Below are 17,072 nucleotides of genomic sequence, written 5' to 3' on the forward strand. Positions count from 1 at the left end.
TGAATATCTGTGAAGGCTGAAGATGTTTACAGACGTGTTGTTTCACTGACTGTGCAAGATGATGCACAAATACAGGAAGTAGCCTCGACTGTAAAACCAGAAGTACTCTAACTAACGTGCGGTCATCTTTTGAGTGTAATAATGCAGCTGAGGTTACACTCAGAAACATTCCTCACATTTGCTCTTGGCCTGCTCACATGATAATTCTGTGTTTGTGTTAAACTTCAGGTGGTGGATGTCTCAACAAAATGTTCCACTGCTCAGGTTCTGTTTGGGTTTTGCACAAGTTTAAAGGGATAGTGCACCCAAAACTGAAAATTCAGCCATTATCTACTCACCCATATGCCGAGGGAGGCTCAGGTGAAGTTTTAGAGTCCTCACATCACTTGCAGAGATCCAAGGGGAGAGGAGGTAGCAACACAACTCCACCTAATGGAGGCTGACGGCGCCCCAGATTCAAACGTCCAAAAACACATAATTGAAACCACAAAATATCTCCATACTGCTCGTCCGTAGTGATCCAAGTGTCCTGAAGCCCCGACATAAAAAGTTGTTTGGAAAAACCTCATTTGAACTCTGTTTTTAGCCTCATTGTAGCCTGTAGCTCTGACTGCCTCTCTGTGCACCACGCTCACATGTGTGCGCTTGCGCGAGACCGTGAGACATGGGCACCGCCTTCATGTGTGTTCACAACTTTTTATGTCGGGGCTGTTTTCATACCTGCAGTTTAGTTAAGACTAGACTCGGTGAAATTTGGGAGAGAAGTGGACACATTGCAGCATTTGTCACTGGGTTTGAGTAGCGTTCACACTGCACTTTGTCGACCGTACCGAACATTGTAAACAAATGTCACATGGTCAAAACGGTCGCTCATCTATTGGACCGAAGATCTGAGTGAAATTCGATGAGAATTGTTGGTCTCAAATAATAGAACGGCACCAAATACATGTGGTCTCAGGTTGTCTGCTTTTTCTGTGGTGTTTCTATCAGTCAGATAGAAGGGGCAAACAATATGAGCAGCTGATGACACAGTGAGTTTTCCAGCATTTGAGTCTTTGAACGAGACAAGTGGGACGTTACCAAAGGAGAGGGCAGGCCCTGATGAGAGAGATGCAGTGGGATGCACTGTTTCTGGTTCAATACCTCTATCTGGGTCAGATCATGCTCTCACCCTAAAGTGAACTACGACCCACATTTCCAAGCGGCCAGAGTTAGAGCCCTCACACCACCTTAAACCAACCGGACGATCTGACAAACACTCCAGGCTTCAGTTAAAAGCAGCTGAGGTGTGACAACTGTCAGAGACAAAATCTCAACATCCGGTTTCGGTTTGAGACATGGAAGGTGGCAAACCCTGCAGGAAGGATCGAGATCAGATGATAATGAAACCTGCAGAGACGAGAGACGCGGGCTGATCAGGGATTCAAGAATAAACATCGAGATAAACAGATGCAGAGAGCGAGCAGCAGCAAGAGCAGGAAGAGGAGGAGGAGGAGGAGGGAGGAGGAAGAACAGTGATGAATAAATTCAGTGTGAGGGAGAACGAGGGAGCGATGCACGGCTGAGAGGAAGAAAGTGAGATGTCGGAGGACGCCGGAGTGATGCCTCGCTGAGATGTGGAGGTATCATCATCCTGGCAGCCGGATGGCTGCGGTGCTGGAGCCGCATGCTGACTTCCTGTTTGTCAGCAGCATACAGGAAGTAAGAGGCCCCTAGAGGACAGTCTGACTGTGTGTGTGTGTGTGTGTGTGTGTGTGTGTGTGTGTGTGTGAGTTAAAATGTAAGTGAGAGGCCGAGCAGTGTGTGAGAAGAAACGGGCTATGAATTTAAATGTGTGGGAGTGAGTCAGTAAGATGCTTCATGTATGTTTCCTGTCACAACACCTGAGCTAAACTCTGATCTGAGAGCATTTTTTCATCTTCCTCTTGTCCTGTGGATGTCCTTGATGGGGGATTAACAAAGTCGTATTTTATCTTACCAGAGATGAACCAGGTGAGGTGAATGCAGGAGAGTCATGTGATGGGCCTGCAGCTGACTGACAGAATTCTGATCATCACGTTTATCTTTTTATTTGAGCTGTATCGTCATGAACAGGAAGCATGACAGCATTGATATGATGCATCTTTGCCAGTTACAGATGTCACAGTCCCACCATGTTCTTGTGTTTATTTGCTTTTGAAATAAAATGAGTGATAGAAAAGTACCTAAATATCCACTCTGACTTCATGTGGGTCGGTGTGTAACGGACCGAACAGTTTGGGGAAGTGCTGCAGTAAATATGACTGAGGTTTACAGACTGTTTGACTTGTATATAAGTTCCTTTTTTGTTGTTAAATGCAGGTTGGTTTTTTTTACTGTTCTTATTAGTGGGTTTAGTTTGCATGTAGTTTGGTCCCACAGATCCTCAAAAAGTCCAAAAAGGCATTGAATTTTTCAGTTAACGGGAAATCCTTTTCCAAGAGTGTCCTAGCCGAGACAGGCGACAACATAAAGTTACAGACAACATAGATAGAAAATAAAAAATATACAGCTCTAAAACAGGCAATATAAAACCCAAAATGACTGACAAATAAAAGCAAAACATTTTATTAATATATGCTTTAAGTGAATCATAAAAGTGTAAAAAAGGCGACTACACATGATAACATGAGTGTATTGAATCCATAAATCTAATAATAAGGCCTTAGTCAGTGTTAAAATGTTTTAAATCAATCTTTCAAAAGTCTCCAAAATGCTAAGATAAGGTAAGGCCGGATTGTATGAACCTGTTTTCTGATGTTGCATTGAAGCATCTCAGAATAATTGTGAACATCTGTTTTTATTCCTCAACGATGCCAATATGTGTGACTGCAGGCATTATGTTTTTGGTTTTTATATTTCTTTAAGCTTGGCACAAACGTCCACTTGGACTCATCGAAGATGCGATTTAAATTTTGTGAACTCAAGAATTCATACACTAATTATGACAGAATTTCACACAAATGTCTAACAGGATACAATAATGAAGTGATGACATTTTATATCCCATAGGTCAGAGGTCAAGGTCGCTGTGACCTTGTTTGTCTTGTGAACGGGATGTCTAAAACACCTTTGAGGGATTTTTGTATTTTCAAATTTGGCACAAACGTCCAGTTGGACTCAACGATGAACTGATTAGCATTTGGTGGTCAGAGGCCACTGTGTCCTTGCATCTGTCTCATTCTTGTGAACATGATAGCATAAGAAGGCCTTGAAGGAGTTTCCTCAAATTTGGCACAAATGTTTCTTTTGATCAAGAACTACCTGATCAGGATTTGGTGATTGAGCACGGCTAAAGTCGGCACAAGACTATGCAAAATGTTTTTCAAACTCAGCCCGACAGGAATCAAAGCAGTATAATCCTACATGTTGTCAGAAGCCTTGTTTCAGTTTTGCCAGTTGCTTTGTTGCTCAGCGTGTGTTGCATCTCTGTAAAAGCATCTGTTGTGACAAATATTAAATTACATTAATAAAATGTCAAAGATGATTCAGACACGGTGACGGTTTACACTCCACACAGAATCTGTCAGGTCGGAAACCTGCTGCTGCTCTCTGTGGGTGGAGGTGTTCATGCGTGTTGCACATCTGGCCACACAGGAGTCAGTGATGTATCTGCATCAGCTCCGTCAGTCTTTAAGAGTGTCGGCTTTTGATGGAATAGTAGCTTTAAAGCTGCACTTTTCAAAGTGGATGTATTACTTCAGCACCAGAAAGTAATGGGATATTATGCTGACAAATTAGCCTCTAGTTACTGTCAGTTTCATGACAGTGGGACCAAACGAGAGATGAGAATGGTTAACGGTTATTGCAAATAACAGCGACACAGTTAGGATGGGGCGCTCGTCTCTGTTGTGGTTTTTCTCGTCCAGAATATTGTCACATAAACATTTCTGCAGAGTGCAGCTTCAACAGTTGTGAGAAAAGCATCGTCCTCATGGTCACTAACACAGAGCCAAACCCAGCCTCTTTCCTGCTCTGCACATTCAGGCATTGTGTGATGGTTTGTAAGAGAAAAGGTGTCTCTCCTTGTGAAACCAAACTCCAGGTACATGTCGTGTGTTGAAGTTATGTTCTAAGGAACTTAACCCTCAACTTCCTGTTAGGTAAAACATTTATTGCAAGTCTTTTATTGCCTGTAAACTCACTCTCAGCTGACCGGAGTATTGATCTGTTGTTCATCACATATTTGAAGCATTGAAATCTCCTCTGCTCAGTCGATGTCTGCTGTATCTGCACCGTCAGTCCCTCCAGGAATTCACTCTGTTGTGAACACACTCTGCAGCATTTACAAGAATTAGCATTTTTTTCAAATATCTGAAATTTCTCCACCAAGACAAAGTTCCTGGATGATGAAGGCATTGATGCCATTGACTGGCCCTCTCGTTCCCCTGACCTCAATCCACACCACACACTGCTGAGTCACATGATGAGTGGGATCAGCTGTGATTTCAATGTTTTACTTTGATTTTCAGTGTGACCCTCAGTGGGTCGATGATTTTGGTTTCCATCGACCATTGTAACGTCATTTAGTGGAGCAGAAGTGTGGCGACCAAATGACAGCCACCATAGCTCAGTGTGATTGTTTGAGATCCCTGTCAGTTCTCAGCAAACCAATTCTGAAACTTGTCACCAAGACAGATTCAAGGAAGTGAAATTAACTACTGTGACCACGGCTGTCTGTGGAGAAAATGTATTGACTGTATTTTCACAGAAAAGTTGAACTCATTCACTTCAACACAATCAAATCCTGCAGTCTCATTTCCATTTACCCTCCCACAGACTGTGAGACTTTATCAGTCTTATATGTTTGGTGCAGCTACACTGTGCAACATCGAGCTCATAAACTTGGGTACGACATCCAGTCTGATGTCTGCAGACTGTACGATGACAGCGCCGACTGAATCACAGGCTACGACGTACCATGTTACAACTTCACATACTGAGTGTGTAAGGATGCTGCACGAGTTATTACTGCTCCAACTGTGAAGCTCAACATAGAGGGTCACTATAAATAAATAAATATATATATATATATATATATATATGTATATATGTATATTTTATTATCAGCAATAAAATTAATAAAATGACAGGAATTTTTTTAATAAAATACAAAAAAATATATAATATAATATATCCGAAAAACATTATTAAAATGTCTGAAACAAATTTAATTAAATATCTGAAAAATATCAAAAAAGTCTGAAAAATAAAGGTTGATAAAATGTCCCAAAAATATTACTGAACTGTCCAAAAAAATGTTAAACATTGTTTCAATGTCAGAAAAATATTATGAAAGTGTCGGGAAATGATAAGAAAATGTCCAAAGAAATCTTGATAAAATGTCTGCAGAAATGTTGATGAAATAATATTAAGATATTAATATTAAGATGTCTGAGGAAATGTTAACAAATGTCAGAAAAAAATGTTATTGCAAAGTCTGAAAAATATTGATAAAATGTCTGTTAAACATCATGAAAATGTCCAAAAAAATCTTACTCTAATACCTGGAAAAATGTTAATAATAATACATTTTATTTGAAAGCGCCTTTCAGGACACCCAAGGTCACTGTACAGAAAATATAAAAACAAAGATATAAAATACAAGATAAAAGACAACAAACAATAAAAAGGGAGGGGGGACCGTGTGAAGCAGTTTAGAGAGAGTAAGCAAGTCTGAACAGATGAGTTTTGAGTTTAGATTTGAAGATGGGCAGGGTGGCAGAGTTACGGAGGTCAGGTGGCAGTGAGTTCCAGAGTTGGGGAGCAGAGCGGCTGAAAGCTGTGCTCCCCATAGAGCTAAGGCGGGCAGTGGGTACAGTGAGATGGAGGGAGGAGGAAGATCTGAGGGCACGGGACGGGGTAACAACGTGCAGGAGGTCAGAGAGGTAAGGAGGGGCGAGGTTATGGATAGACTTGTAGGTGTACAGAAGGATTTTGTAAGTGATTCTTTGATTAACCGGGAGCCAGTGGAGTTGCTGAAGGACGGGGGTGATGTGGTGGGAAGAGGGGGTTTTGGTGATGATCTGGGCAGCAGAGTTCTGAACCAGCTGAAGTTTATGGAGGGACTTTTGAGGGAGGCCGAAGAGGAGTGAATTACAATAGTCAAGGCGGGAGGTGACAAGGCTATGGACGAGGATAGCGGTGGTGTGGGGGGTGAGGGAGGGGCGGAGACGATTGATGGAGCGCAGGTGGAAATAAGCAGACCGGGTGATTCTATTAATGTGAGAAATTGAAAGGATAGTGTGCTGTCGAGGATGACACCCAGACTCTTAACCTGAGGGGAGGGGGAGACTAAGGAGCTGTCGATGGAGAGAGAGAAGGTGTCAGCTTTAGATAGGGTGGATTTGGTGCCAATGAGTAGGAATTCAGTTTTATTGCTGTTTAATTTTAGAAAGTTAGAGGTGAACCATGATTTTATTTCAGAAAGACAGGATGTGAGGGAGGGGGGTGGGAGTGTGGAGTTAGGTTTGCAAGAGAGGTAGAGCTGGGTGTCATCCGCGAAGCAGTGGAAATTAATGTTAAATTTGCGGAAGATATGGCCGAGGGGGAGGAGGTAGGTTATGAAGAGGAGGGGCCCCAGGACAGAGCCCTGGGGCACACCTGTGCTGACTGGGGAAGGGTCAGAGGAGAAAGATTTAAGCTGTATGAACTGAGTGCGGTCTGTGAGATAAGAATGGAACCAGTTGATGCCAATTGAGGAGAGTCTGCTGAGGAGGATGGGGTGTGAGATGGTGTCAAAGGCCGCACTCAGGTCGAGGAGGATGAGAATGGAGAGTGAACCGGTGTCAGCTGCAGTGAGGAGATCATTGGTGATTTTGATAAGTGCAGTTTCAGTGCTGTGACGTGGATGGAAACCAGACTGGAAGGGATCATACAGACTGTTTAGAGTGAGATGTGCGTGAAGTTGGGAGGAGACTATTTTTTCAAGAATTTTGGAGATGAAAGGTAAGTTGGAGATAGGGCGGAGATTATTGAAGCCGTTGGGATCTGAACCAGGTCTTTTCAGGATAGGGGTGACAGCAGCAGTTTTGAAAGCTGAAGGGACAATACCGGTGGACAGTGAAGAGTGGATAATGGCAGAAATGAGGGGAAGCAGTGAGGAGAGGCAGGATTTGACCAAGGTTGTGGGGATAGGGTCCAGCAGGCATGTGGAGGGCTTAGAATGTTGATGAAATGTCTGAAAAATACTTTTAAAATGTAGGAAAGAAGTTAATACAATGTTTGGAAAAATGTTGATAAAATGTCCAGAAAAAAAGTTGATTATATGTGAGAAAAAAAAAAAAATCTTATTGCAAATGTCTGAAAAATATTATTAAAATGGACAAAATAATATTGATGAAATGTCTGAAAAATGTTAAATATCATTAAAATGTCCAGAAATAAAATAAGCACCTGCAGCATTGTATCATCGGCTCCAGCTGCATTCAGCTGTGTTTTTTCTTCTTGCCTCAAACTGTTAATTATGCTCATGTTTAGTGCACAAATAAGTGTTGAAGCTATCATGACACATTCTGAATGAATTAATGCTGAGACTGAGTTCACTCTTGGTTTTATGGGGACGACCTGAAACTCTCTCAAGGACCTCAGATCCTCAGTTTGGGGATCATCTGTTAAAACATCATGTAATACCTGTTTCTGTTGTTTTATGAAGTGTGTGTGTGATCTGTGCTCCAGGGTGCGGCGTCCAGTGCAGATACAGTAAAGTGGACCCAGGAAGATGCCAGCCCCTCCTCCCCCACCACCCCCAGGGCCTCCCCCTCCTCCCACCTTTGCTGTTGTAAGTCCTTCTACCTGTCTGTCTCTCTGTCCAGTGAGACCTGCTGTCCTCTCGAAGCTGCTCAGCAGAGACATCTTGTGGATAAATCATGTCCTAACATATCTCCTCCAGTTTGGTCTGTGTGACTCTGAGTTTCCTCCTCTCAGATAAATGAATTTAGCACACAGAGATCAGTGAAGTCATGAGTGTTTCCTGCAGCATCACTCCGTCTCAGTGACTGTGTGTGTGTGTGTGTGTGTGTGTGTGTTTCAGGCCAACACAGAGAAGCCTACTCTGAACCGTTCAGAGCAGCAGGGAAGGAGTGCTCTGCTGTCCGACATCTGTAAAGGCGCCAGATTAAAGAAGGCTGTCACCAATGACCGCAGTGGACCTCAACTGGACAGTAAGTCTAACCTGTCTAAAACAGCCGCACTCATTGTGTCCTCTTCGCTGTCCCCACAGAGGACAGTTGCTCTGTAGCCAGGTTAGTCACATAACTTAAGTCACACAGCTACATTTAAAGAAGCAGTGTGTAAGATTTAGGGAGAAATAATGTTCATCTTTGATCAAACATGCAGCAAAACAGCACCAAATATATCCTGTAAATTACCTACTGATTTTAATGTTTGTTGTTTGTCCTCCCAGAACCCAAAGGAGGAGGAGGAGGAGGTGGAGGCGGTGGTGGTGGTGGTGGAGGAGGAGGAGGAGGAGGAGGAGGAGGTTTTGGAGGTGGGGCTCCTGCTGGTTTAGGAGGCCTGTTTGCAGGAGGGATGCCGAAACTGAGGTCTGCAGCAAGCAGTGGTAAAAATGGTGAGAAAAAATGCAATATTATCGTTTAAATTAAGGTTTGCATGTTCTCCCTGTTCCTGTGGGGGTTTCCTCCGGGTGCTCCAGTTTCCTCCCACAGTCCAAACACAGGCAGGTCAAGTTAACTGGCAACTTTAAAACTGCCTCTGCTCTGGGTCTGCCCCAGGCCTCCTACCAGCTGGAGGTACCTGGAGGACCTCTAATGGGGGGCACCCAGGAGGACCCTGACTAGATATTGAACCACCTCAGCTGACCCCTTTAAACATGGAGGAGCAGCGCCTCGACTCCGTGCTCCCTCTGGTTGTCTGAGCTCCTCATTTCGGGTGTTTGCATCTATGATCTTGTTCTTTCGGTCACTACCCAGAGCTCATGACCATAGGTGAGGGTTGGGACAGAGGCACCGGAAAATCGGGAGCTCCCTCTTCACCATGAAGGTTTGACAGAGCACCTGCATCACTAAAGACGCCTGTTCATCTCACACTTCATTTCACCCTGCGGGATACTTGAACTCCTTTGCTCGGGGCAGAAACTCTCTCCCAACCCAGACATGTTCATGTTGAATAGCCACATTTAATTTGGTTTCGTTTTTGGTTCATGACCCTGGAACTCCAGCAGAGTACCCAGGAGGAGGGAGCGAGGCCAGACTGTAGGCTTCGCCCACACCAGGGACCCCCAGCAGGCTATCTTCCCTGCCCCACACAGCCCGTGGTCCTAGATGCCCAAGTGAGGAGAAACAGGAAGCTCACAGCCTCTGGAAGAGAGCAGGGCATGCCACCGTGGCAGAGAAAAGTAAGCCAGGTCCCCCCAACCCTCAAAGCACCCCTCAACCCTCTGCTAAAGCGTCCCGTCGAACTTAAGCACATGTAACACTGTCAGCACAGAGACCAGATGTTCACCAGCAGCTGTTGCAGGCCTGACAGGTGCCCCTGTCCAACCAGTACACTTTTAGGGACGTAGGACTTTAACATGCCGTCCAGAGTCAGAAACAGGTTGTGATAACAAAAAGGAATAAAAAAAAGGGGGGCGCCAAACGGGAGGGCTCCAGCCCCCCTGTGACCCTCAAGAATGAGCAGTTAAAGCTGATGGATGGTTAATAATGATAATGAACGACAGAAAGCATCCCCTCTCATATGTTCTTTATTAAATCATTGCCTTTTCTTTCTTCCAGACTCAGGACCCAGCCGAGGGCCCGTGCTCCCTCCAGGAGGCCGCTCTTGTGGGCCCAGCCCCTTCGGTGGCGGTGGAGGCTCCGCTGGCCCGCCCAAACTGCCAGGCGCCCCTGCTGGTGGCCGTGGCAACGTCCCTGACCTCCCAAAGGGCCGGCCAAATCTCTCCTCCAGACAAGACACTCCGGGAGGCCCCCCTCCTCCTGTGCCCAACACTCCTCGACCAAACCAGAGCTTCCAGCCTCGTGGGGGTCCGTCTCCGCCGTCACTCCCTTCAGCACCCAGGCCCAGCCCGGCCTCTGGACCTCCACCTCCCAGTCTTCCACCAGGGAGACACGGACCTCTCCCTCCACCACCAGGAGGCTCCTCACCTGGACCAAGACCAGGATTCTCTGCACCTCCTCCCCCACCCCCGAACAGCAGCCGACCTTCCTTACCCCCTGCTCCTGGAGGGAGGCCCCCACTTCCTGACGACCGGCCCCCACCACCACCACTAGGAGGTCATCGCCCATCTATGCCCCGCGATGTCCCCCCGCCTCCTCCCTCTGTCAACTCCAAGCCTTCCTCCTCCGTCTCCTCCTCCCCTGCCTCTCGTCCCTCAGTTGGTGGGGGTGCACCTCCTCTCCCACCGGGCCGACCGGGTCCCCCTCCTCTCCCACCCACACTGGCTGGTGGGGACGACCACAGCACCCCTCGTCTGCCCCAGAGGAACCTGTCGCTCAACAGGTACAAGTTCTGTCTGTCTGTCTGTGTCATTGATCTGTGTTTGTTACGTGTTAATAACGGATGAGTTGCGTCGAAGCGAGACGTGTGCACAGTGTTTCCTGTCAGGCATCACACGCTGAATGTTCCTCTCTCTGTGAAAGACAGTCAGTTTTACAAACCTTAAGTTGTTTGGACACAGGTAAAGTTGTTTTTCGACTCCATCTGACTTCACATTCACACACGTATGTACACTAACACATAACTAACTAACAAAGATGACACTTGTGGATGCACCGATATGGATTTTTAAACCACTACAGATACCATTACTTGCTTCTCATGACGATAACCAATACAGTTAATGATAATTTCACATTTCTGTATTTTAAAAAGAAGTGTATAACCTGTAGTTTATGTTCACCTGAGGGTGAAAAAGACTCAGATGATGTGAGAAAATAAAAAATGATGTAATATTCCACAGCACTGCTCAAACCAAATCAAACTGACATCACTCATGTTAACACAACAAACACAAAGAACGGTTGTGACTCTTCATACCTGCCGACATCAGGTCTGCCCTCACTGTGTCAGGTGTGCAGATGCTGCCCTTGTTAATCAGTGAAAGCAGTCTGGCTTTGTTTTATCGGCGCTATTTATCAGCTGCAACTTTAATTAAAGGAATAATGCATAATAATAAAAATGTCCCATTAATAATAATTCATCGGGCTGATATGTATCGTGCGTCGCTAACACAGAGAGTTTATTCTTCAAAGCTGTGATGAGATTTTGGAAGCAAAGAAACAATGACTGGCACTTCCTGTAGTGAGATCTGCTTCAACTGCTCCTTCTCTGTTTATTTATTTTTTTACCATAAATAGTGTTTATCGTTTAAAATGAAGTTTCTTGTTGCCAGCCATGGTCCAGCTCCGCCACACGGTCGGACAGGACCTCTCCCTCCTCCACCAAACGAGAGGCCGCCATCTCTTGGAAGGAACCAGTCGTCACAACGAACAGGTGAACAGCTTTGATTCATTACTGAACAGTGTGTTACTGCTGCTTACAGAGCACGTGGAAAAGATGAGAGAGGTTTAAGATACAGTGTGACGCTCCTTTGTGAAAACACGGCTCACAGGATCTGTGACGGAGGCTCAATTCATAGATATTCAGTATCGTAAAAGCCAACACGTCATTATTTATTTCTGCCTCTGTAGGGCCTCTTCCTCCCCCTCCTCCCTCAGGTCGTAGCATAGGTGGGGGCAGTGTGAGGTCATCACCAGCTCCTTCTCCTATTGGTCGGCCAGGCCCTGAGCCTCCTCGCGGGGGACCTGGCGGGAGACCTCCCCTCCCTCCGGACAGGCCGGGGACAGGAGGGGCCCCTCCTCCTCCTCCTCAACCACCCATGGGTAACGGCTTCCAGAACTCTCACCACAACCAGATACAGGGTGAGTGAATCCCTCCAGGTGCTGCTGTGTTTATTTAATGCACCGCAAAATACCTGAAATACTGTTTTACACCTGTGGAGTGAGACAAAGACGAGAATGGACATCTACAGCTAGGGCTGGGCCATATGGCCTGAAAATGATAGTGTGATGTTTTTAGGCTATATCATGATACATGATATATATCGCAGTATTTTGACATTCTTTCTAAAGTACTGTAGACTACTGACATACAAAAATTATTAAGTTAAATAAACTGCTGTTATAAAAGAGTAAAATAAAATACTGTTATAATAATGTTAAATAAAGTATTGTTATAATAAAATCAAAGGGGAACCACTGGTGCTTTTATTTTGAAGCACCCGGCTCGTCCCGGGCAGGAAGTGTTGATGTTTTTGCTGTGAACTGAAGCCTCCCGTCAACAGTCAGATGTTAGCAGTTAGCACAAAGTAAAACAGTTGTTGCTGTGCCTCTAAATGTGATGATTTATTCACTGTAAACAGGAAACAAACTAACAGCTCTCCAGTTCATGTATTAACAATATTTGCACAAGTTGTACCGGTGCTCCATGGTTGCAAAATGTGACTTAACCATCGCAGTCTGAAGCACTTAAAGGGAAATTTTGGTTTATTTCAACCTGTCTGCTATCATCCTAAACTTGTTTCAAGTGACTAGTGACATAAAAATAATAGTTAGCATGTTAGCCGTTAGCCTAGATACAGCTGGGGCGCATAGTAGCGTCAGACCTGTTAAAATGTAAGTGAACGGGCAACCTTCAAGTGTAAAGTTAGTCCACTAAACAAGCTTTTTTTCCACAAAGACCGCCTCATATCGTTAGGATAAATGTCAGAGAACATATAGAAAACGACATGTAAACGTGTTGTCTTACCTTACCGGTGTGCTGCCATGTTTGTTTACCATCTAGCTCTGCTTTCCAAAGCGCGGCCGAAATATCGCGAGAACAAGCAGCAACAGCTGGAAGGCAGAACCGGACAGTAGCCTGAAAAGTTCATTCATTTATTTTATGAAAGATGTATAGAATAATGGCTGACTTTTTGCCAGACTTTGACTTTGTGGAGGAGGAATTTGATTTTGCAGAGTTTGATGGCCGCCCTTATTTATTTGAGCCAGAATACACTGACGAAGAGCTTCGTGAAATTGAAGAACGGAGGAGGAGAGAGAGAGAGAGGCACAACAGGTAGAGGATGAGAGAGGAGGAATGGCTGCTGCAAGGCTGCGTAGCTCTGGAGATTGGTGGTGTACCTGTGAATGCTGTGCCCCAGTGCCCACAGAAGAGGAATGCCTCTGTTGCAAGGAATGGGACCGGTTGCAGCCTTATTTTCAAGGTCTGGATGTGACCAAGGACGAGACACCTCCACCTGGAGTAGTATCCAGCTGGGCTTTATCTAGAGCTCGCCAGATATATTTCGGCCGTGCTTTGGAAAGCAGAGCTAGATGGTAAACAAACATGGCAGCACACCGGTAAGGTAAGACAACACGTTTACATGTTGTTTTCTATATGTTCTCTGACATTTATCCTAACGATATGAGGCGGTCTTTGTGGGAAAAAAGCTTGTTTAGTGGACTAACTTTGCACTTGAAGGTTGCCCGTTCACTTACGTTTTAACAGGTCTGACGCTACTATGCGCCCCGGCTGTATCTAGGCTAACGGCTAACATGCTAACTATTATTTTAGTCACTTGAAACAAATTTAGGACGATAGGAGACAGGTTGAAATAAACCAAAATTTCCCTTTAAGATACATAAACACCTCGCCCGCTCACACTGTCGTTAAACTCATGAGGTTCAAGTGTTGTCATGGCGGTATTAAATGTGATGATGTATTCACTGTAAGCTGGAATCAAACTAACAGCTCTCCAGTTCATATGTTAGTAGTATTTGCAAGTCTCACTGGTGCTCCATGGTCACAAAACATGACTGAATAGTGGGGTCTGGAGCCCTGCAGATAGGAAAACGCACATCTTGCCTGCTCACGCACTGTTCATCGGTAGAAAGTGATGTGAACCGGACCTTGAAGCGAGTCTCATGCTGGTGGGTTAAAGAAATGACGTGACCCCTGATAAAGTAATTTTATATATCTCATATGGAGCAAGCCACAATACAACGAGTAGATTCGATATATCTTCCACTCCTATCTACACTGTATTTAAGGAAAACAAAATCCCTATCATTCAGTAAAATGGTATAAATCTGTGTGTGCAGGTGGTAACTTTGCTGGTGGATAGTTCCTTATAGAGGACCAGCTGTGTGTTTCAAAGACTGCACTCTCTCTGTCTCTTCGGGAAAATCTGTTGCCCTCAGTGTTGTTTTTACCACAAGTTCCAGTGTGTTCACTATAGCAGAGAAACCCACTGACCTCCTGTTCGTGTTGTTTTTATCCCTCTGACCCGAGGGAGTTCGGCTGAGCTGGAAGGCAGCGGGGACAAGAAAAGACAAGAGGTCCTAAAATCCTGCTGCAGAAAAATCAGACTGTTTAATCATATTCCCTGAAGTCACAATAATCTGTAAATATGTCAACATAGTTTAAATTTATAGCTTATTACATAAGAATTCTTTTTTATAGATACAGTGAATGTGAGTGGATTTGGACACATTTGGATCTGATATCAAACTGACTCAAAATAAAACTTTTATCACAAAGCAGCTGTTTCCCAACGTCTACAAACCCGTCAACCTTTATTTGTTTTTACTCGCATTTTGTCAAATCCAAAGAATCCTGTTTAATGTGAGAAACATGATGTGTGGTGTATCATGGGAGTTTTGCTGCTGTGACGGAGACTCACCCGCTGACCTCCATTTTCTCTCCGCTGACAGATGAGTGGGAGTGTCGCTTCACTTTCCATCCGGTGTCAGACTTTCCTCCACCTGAGCCCTACGTGCCCTTCCCCAAGACCTACCCCAGCAAGATCGCCAAGACTGACGGCAGAGGTCAGTCCCACACATACACACACACACACACACACATTCTTGTACTTGTCCTTGTAATTAGCCTCATTGATATAATGCATTCTCTAACCCTAAGGGACTGTTGGTTATCTATGACGAATGTGTTTAAGCACTGGGGAGGGACTTATGTTTTTAATTTTGGTTTAGGGGAGGGGCATACAAATTCAAATGGTTGTATTTTGGGTTTATTTTACTGCAGATTTTTAAGAAAACTTGGCATCCCAATTTTGGTGATTTTCCACATCATCACATTTTATCAATTTTTAGATAAAACATGCCAATTTTGGAGATAATTTTCTGCAATTTATTAAAAAAAAAAAAAAAAAAAGATTTAAAAGGTAAAATTAATTACTAAATGATTTACATTTTAAAAAAATCACCATTGGAAAAATAGCAAAAGTGCAGACAAGAGGTGCAAGTTTAAAGAAATATAAACATATACCTGCATACGTACGTAGAATCTGTCGGCACTGGGAGAGGATGTTGGTATCAGGAGTTCTGTGTAGTTCCAGGAGTATTGACCAATCACATTTTATAAACATTTTAGCCTTAATTTAGCTTTTCATGCCTCCGTCTTGGCGATAGCCGAGGCCAAAGGCTTTATTTTTTGGGGTTGTCTGCGTGTACATCTGTTTCATTCTTTTGAACGCAATATCTCAAGAACACCTTTAGAGAATTTTTTGCAATTTGACACAAACATCCACTCAATGATAAACTTATTTAGAATTTGGTGATCAAAGGTCACTGTGACCAGGGTGCCTGGTGGCATAGTGGGTAGAGCAGGCATCCCATACGGGATGAAGGCAATGTACTTGCCACAGCAGCCGTGGGTTCAATTCCAGGCTATGGATCTTTGCTGCATGTCATCCCCGTCACACTTTGACGATCATATCCAAGAAAGGCAAAACGCAGAAAAAAAAAAAAAAAGGTCCCTGAGACCTAATTTGTTGCATACTCAGGACTGTGATATCTCAAGAATACCATGAGGAACCATTTTTCTAATTTGGCACAAATGTTCAGATGGAAGATGAACTGATTAGATTTTGTTGGACAAAGGTGAAAATTCACTGCAACCTCACATTCTTCTCATTCTCATGAACACTTTCTTTCTTCAAAAGTGGCACAAACATCCACTTTGAGTCAAGGATGAACTGATTAGATTTGGGTGGTCAAAGGTCAGTGTGACCTCACAAACAATGTTTTGGCCATATCTCAGAATTGAATATATATTATAAAACTTGACACAAATGTCTAACAGGATAAAATAATGAAGGTCAAAAGGTCAAAGGTCAGCTTGACTGTGACATCATCATGTTTTAACGTCATATCTCAGGAACAGAAGGGGAGACATTTGGTCAGATACTGAATTGGTGACTCTAATCTTGAAACTGTGCTGATTGTATAGAATATTTAGCAACACAGCTGAAGCCGGTTCACGGCACTGCACGAGGCTCGTTACGTCTTAAGCAAAAAAAATTCTAACTCAGCACAATGGGAATCAAAGCAGTGGAATCCTACAGACAGAGAGAAACACAAATTTGCCTCCTAACGCCACGTAGTACCCAGTTCTACTCCACCCTCCTCTCCACCATGAGACAAAAAACGTTATGTTTTATGTTACAACATTTGGGCTAAATTGTCCTGAACCCAGAGTCACTGATGTCGCTTCATGTTTTTGTTTCTTCAGTTTTGTTTTTTGTAAAACTGGTCTTTAATTTGATTCTGTGTGGCGTTAAAAAGTCTTGAATCTAACTTGCCCTCAGTTTTAGAAACCATGCTCAGTTTTGCCAGTTGATCTGTTGCTTAATTTGTGTGGCGTCTCCACCCTACAGTACAACCATCTGTTGCAACAAATTAAGTGTGTGAAGCATTCATGTTTTCACAGACATGGACGGGAACCATAACTGCAACTTGACTAGTTTGCATGAAGCGACAACTGTAGTTTAGAAATGTATCTGCATTCATATGTAGCTATCTGTTTGTGAATCAAAATGATCGGTGCACAGAGAAATAAGTCTTGGTCTGGATATCTGCTGGCTGCATCAGATCAGCCCCAAATGTTGGCTTTATTGTTGTCAGACTTTTTGATCATTGAAACAGAGCGTTGAGATACTGTAGGTCTGGCTGTGTGAGACGACCTCAGTCACACTGTGACACAGCTCCACCCTGTGGACGAAAATGAAATCTCCTTTGTGAATCTAAGAAACTAAC

The 17,072-nt window shown here is 44.1% G+C and overlaps 1 protein-coding gene across 2 annotated transcripts in view; it reads left to right on the forward strand.

Annotated features, from left to right (window-relative positions):
- wipf1b (WAS/WASL interacting protein family, member 1b) overlaps positions 1-17,072 on the forward strand; it is a 47,150-nt gene that overhangs the window by 27,280 nt on the left and 2,798 nt on the right. For both annotated transcript variants that reach the window (XM_033613009.2, XM_078160801.1), the window contains 7 exons: positions 7,696-7,798; positions 8,051-8,180; positions 8,423-8,587; positions 9,753-10,476; positions 11,369-11,469; positions 11,667-11,897; positions 14,730-14,843. In XM_033613009.2, the coding sequence (XP_033468900.1) occupies positions 7,739-7,798; positions 8,051-8,180; positions 8,423-8,587; positions 9,753-10,476; positions 11,369-11,469; positions 11,667-11,897; positions 14,730-14,843 (1,525 nt within the window). In that variant the 5' untranslated portion in view covers positions 7,696-7,738. The remainder of the gene's footprint in view (positions 1-7,695; positions 7,799-8,050; positions 8,181-8,422; positions 8,588-9,752; positions 10,477-11,368; positions 11,470-11,666; positions 11,898-14,729; positions 14,844-17,072) is intronic.

The sequence above is a fragment of the Epinephelus lanceolatus genome, chromosome 17 (assembly GCF_041903045.1).
Source record: "Epinephelus lanceolatus isolate andai-2023 chromosome 17, ASM4190304v1, whole genome shotgun sequence".
Classification (NCBI taxonomy): Eukaryota; Metazoa; Chordata; class Actinopteri; order Perciformes; family Serranidae; genus Epinephelus; species Epinephelus lanceolatus.